This window comes from Physeter macrocephalus, chromosome 2, assembly GCF_002837175.3.
Source record: "Physeter macrocephalus isolate SW-GA chromosome 2, ASM283717v5, whole genome shotgun sequence".
Classification (NCBI taxonomy): Eukaryota; Metazoa; Chordata; class Mammalia; order Artiodactyla; family Physeteridae; genus Physeter; species Physeter macrocephalus.
The window spans coordinates 77,749,828-77,751,235 of record NC_041215.1 but is presented as its reverse complement, the minus strand read 5'-3'; the positions used below and the strand labels follow the sequence as shown (position 1 = coordinate 77,751,235).

General features: G+C 48.1%; 1 protein-coding gene across 1 annotated transcript in view; it reads right to left on the bottom strand.

Annotated features, from left to right (window-relative positions):
• LOC114487323 (spermatogenesis-associated protein 31D1) overlaps positions 1 to 1,276 on the bottom strand; it is a gene marked incomplete at its 3' end in the record, with an annotated part of 4,232 nt that extends 2,956 nt beyond the window's left edge. The window contains exons 1-2 of the mRNA XM_055079245.1: positions 1,131 to 1,276; positions 1 to 506 (exon numbers count right to left, since the gene is read on the bottom strand). Coding sequence (XP_054935220.1) covers positions 1 to 506; positions 1,131 to 1,276 — 652 coding nt within the window. The remainder of the gene's footprint in view (positions 507 to 1,130) is intronic.
• Between the last annotated feature and the right edge of the window lie 132 nt (positions 1,277 to 1,408).

Genomic DNA, 1,408 nt, shown 5'->3' with positions numbered 1-1,408 from the left:
GGGTGGGGTCAAGAGAGAAAATGGTATCCGGAGACAAAGTGGCCTCTCGTGGGAGAACAGGATCTGCTGTCTGTGTGTCATGTGGTAGGAGAGGGGGAAAGGCAAGGGGTTGGGGTGGGGAAGAGTCCACTGGGAATTCGGAATCCAAGGAAGGAAAAGGCTCTGGTGCCAGAGAATGACCCAATGGGGAGGGTGAAAAAACGTCAACTAAGGGGGTCATAGGGTTAGGGGAGAGAGCGGAGGGGGACAGTGGGGAAGTCTCAGGCAGAGAGGCTGGTGTTAGGTCTCTTGAAGGGACTGTTGAGAAGGCAGGGGACAGAGCAAACGATGAGTCAGTCACAGGAGCTGTGGAAGCCAACGGGAACACAGAGGAAGTAGAATCTTCCGGGGCCTCTGGGAGTAGCAGCCGATTGACCTCAGCAGTTGCATTATTACACACCTCACAGAAGGGGTCTGGACATAAGAGTTGACGAAAGCGGGTGATGTCATCGTGCCGGCCCAGGGGGCTGCAGAAGACAGGAGGTACAAAGATGCAACCAGGACCAGAACAAACATGAGACCCTGGCAGGTCTGGCAAAAGTATGGCTGCCCAATGTACACTATCCTTTCACATTCTTTTACTTCCTTAATCTCACAGTAAATCTTTTATCCCCCTCCCCAAGGCTTTTACATTCTAAATCTGAGGATTTTCCCTCCCATGTCAATCCCAGGCTTCACTGAGGCAATCTTCCAGGGCCTCTAGGAGTAGCAGCCGATTGACCTCAGCAGTTGCATTATTACACACCTCACAGAAGGGGTCTGAACATAAGAGTTGACGAAAGCGGGGGATGTCATCGTGCCGGCCCAGGGGGCTGCAGAAGACAGGAAGTACAAAGATGCAACCAGGACCAGAACAAACATGAGACCCTGGCAGGTCTGGCAAAAGTATGGCTGCCCAATGTATACTATCCTTTCACATTCTTTTACTTCCTTAATCTCACAATAAATCTTTTATCCCCCTCCCCAAGGCTTTCACATTCTGAATCTGAGGATTTTCCCTCCCATGTCAATCCCAGGCTTCATTGAGGCCCTAGAAATTCAAAGACTCCACTAAAAAGCAGGATACAGGAAAGAAAGTAATGTTCAGTCACCTTTGCAGAAGAGAAAGCACCTTCCTTGCCTCCTCTACTTCGCTCTGGCAAGCTCTCCAACCTTTCGGTGTTCTACCTTTCCTTCTCCCCTTGGCTCTACCCTGATGCTGAGAACAAAAAGAAAAGAATGAAGGGCTGGGGCTCATTTCTCTCACTCCTCTCTAGGAAACTTAGATATTCATTATCCATGAATAATATGACTCTATTTTAATTAATAGAACTTTATGTTCCTTCCTTTTATCAATTTTAAAGGTTTAAAATGCTTTCGATTTTTTTCT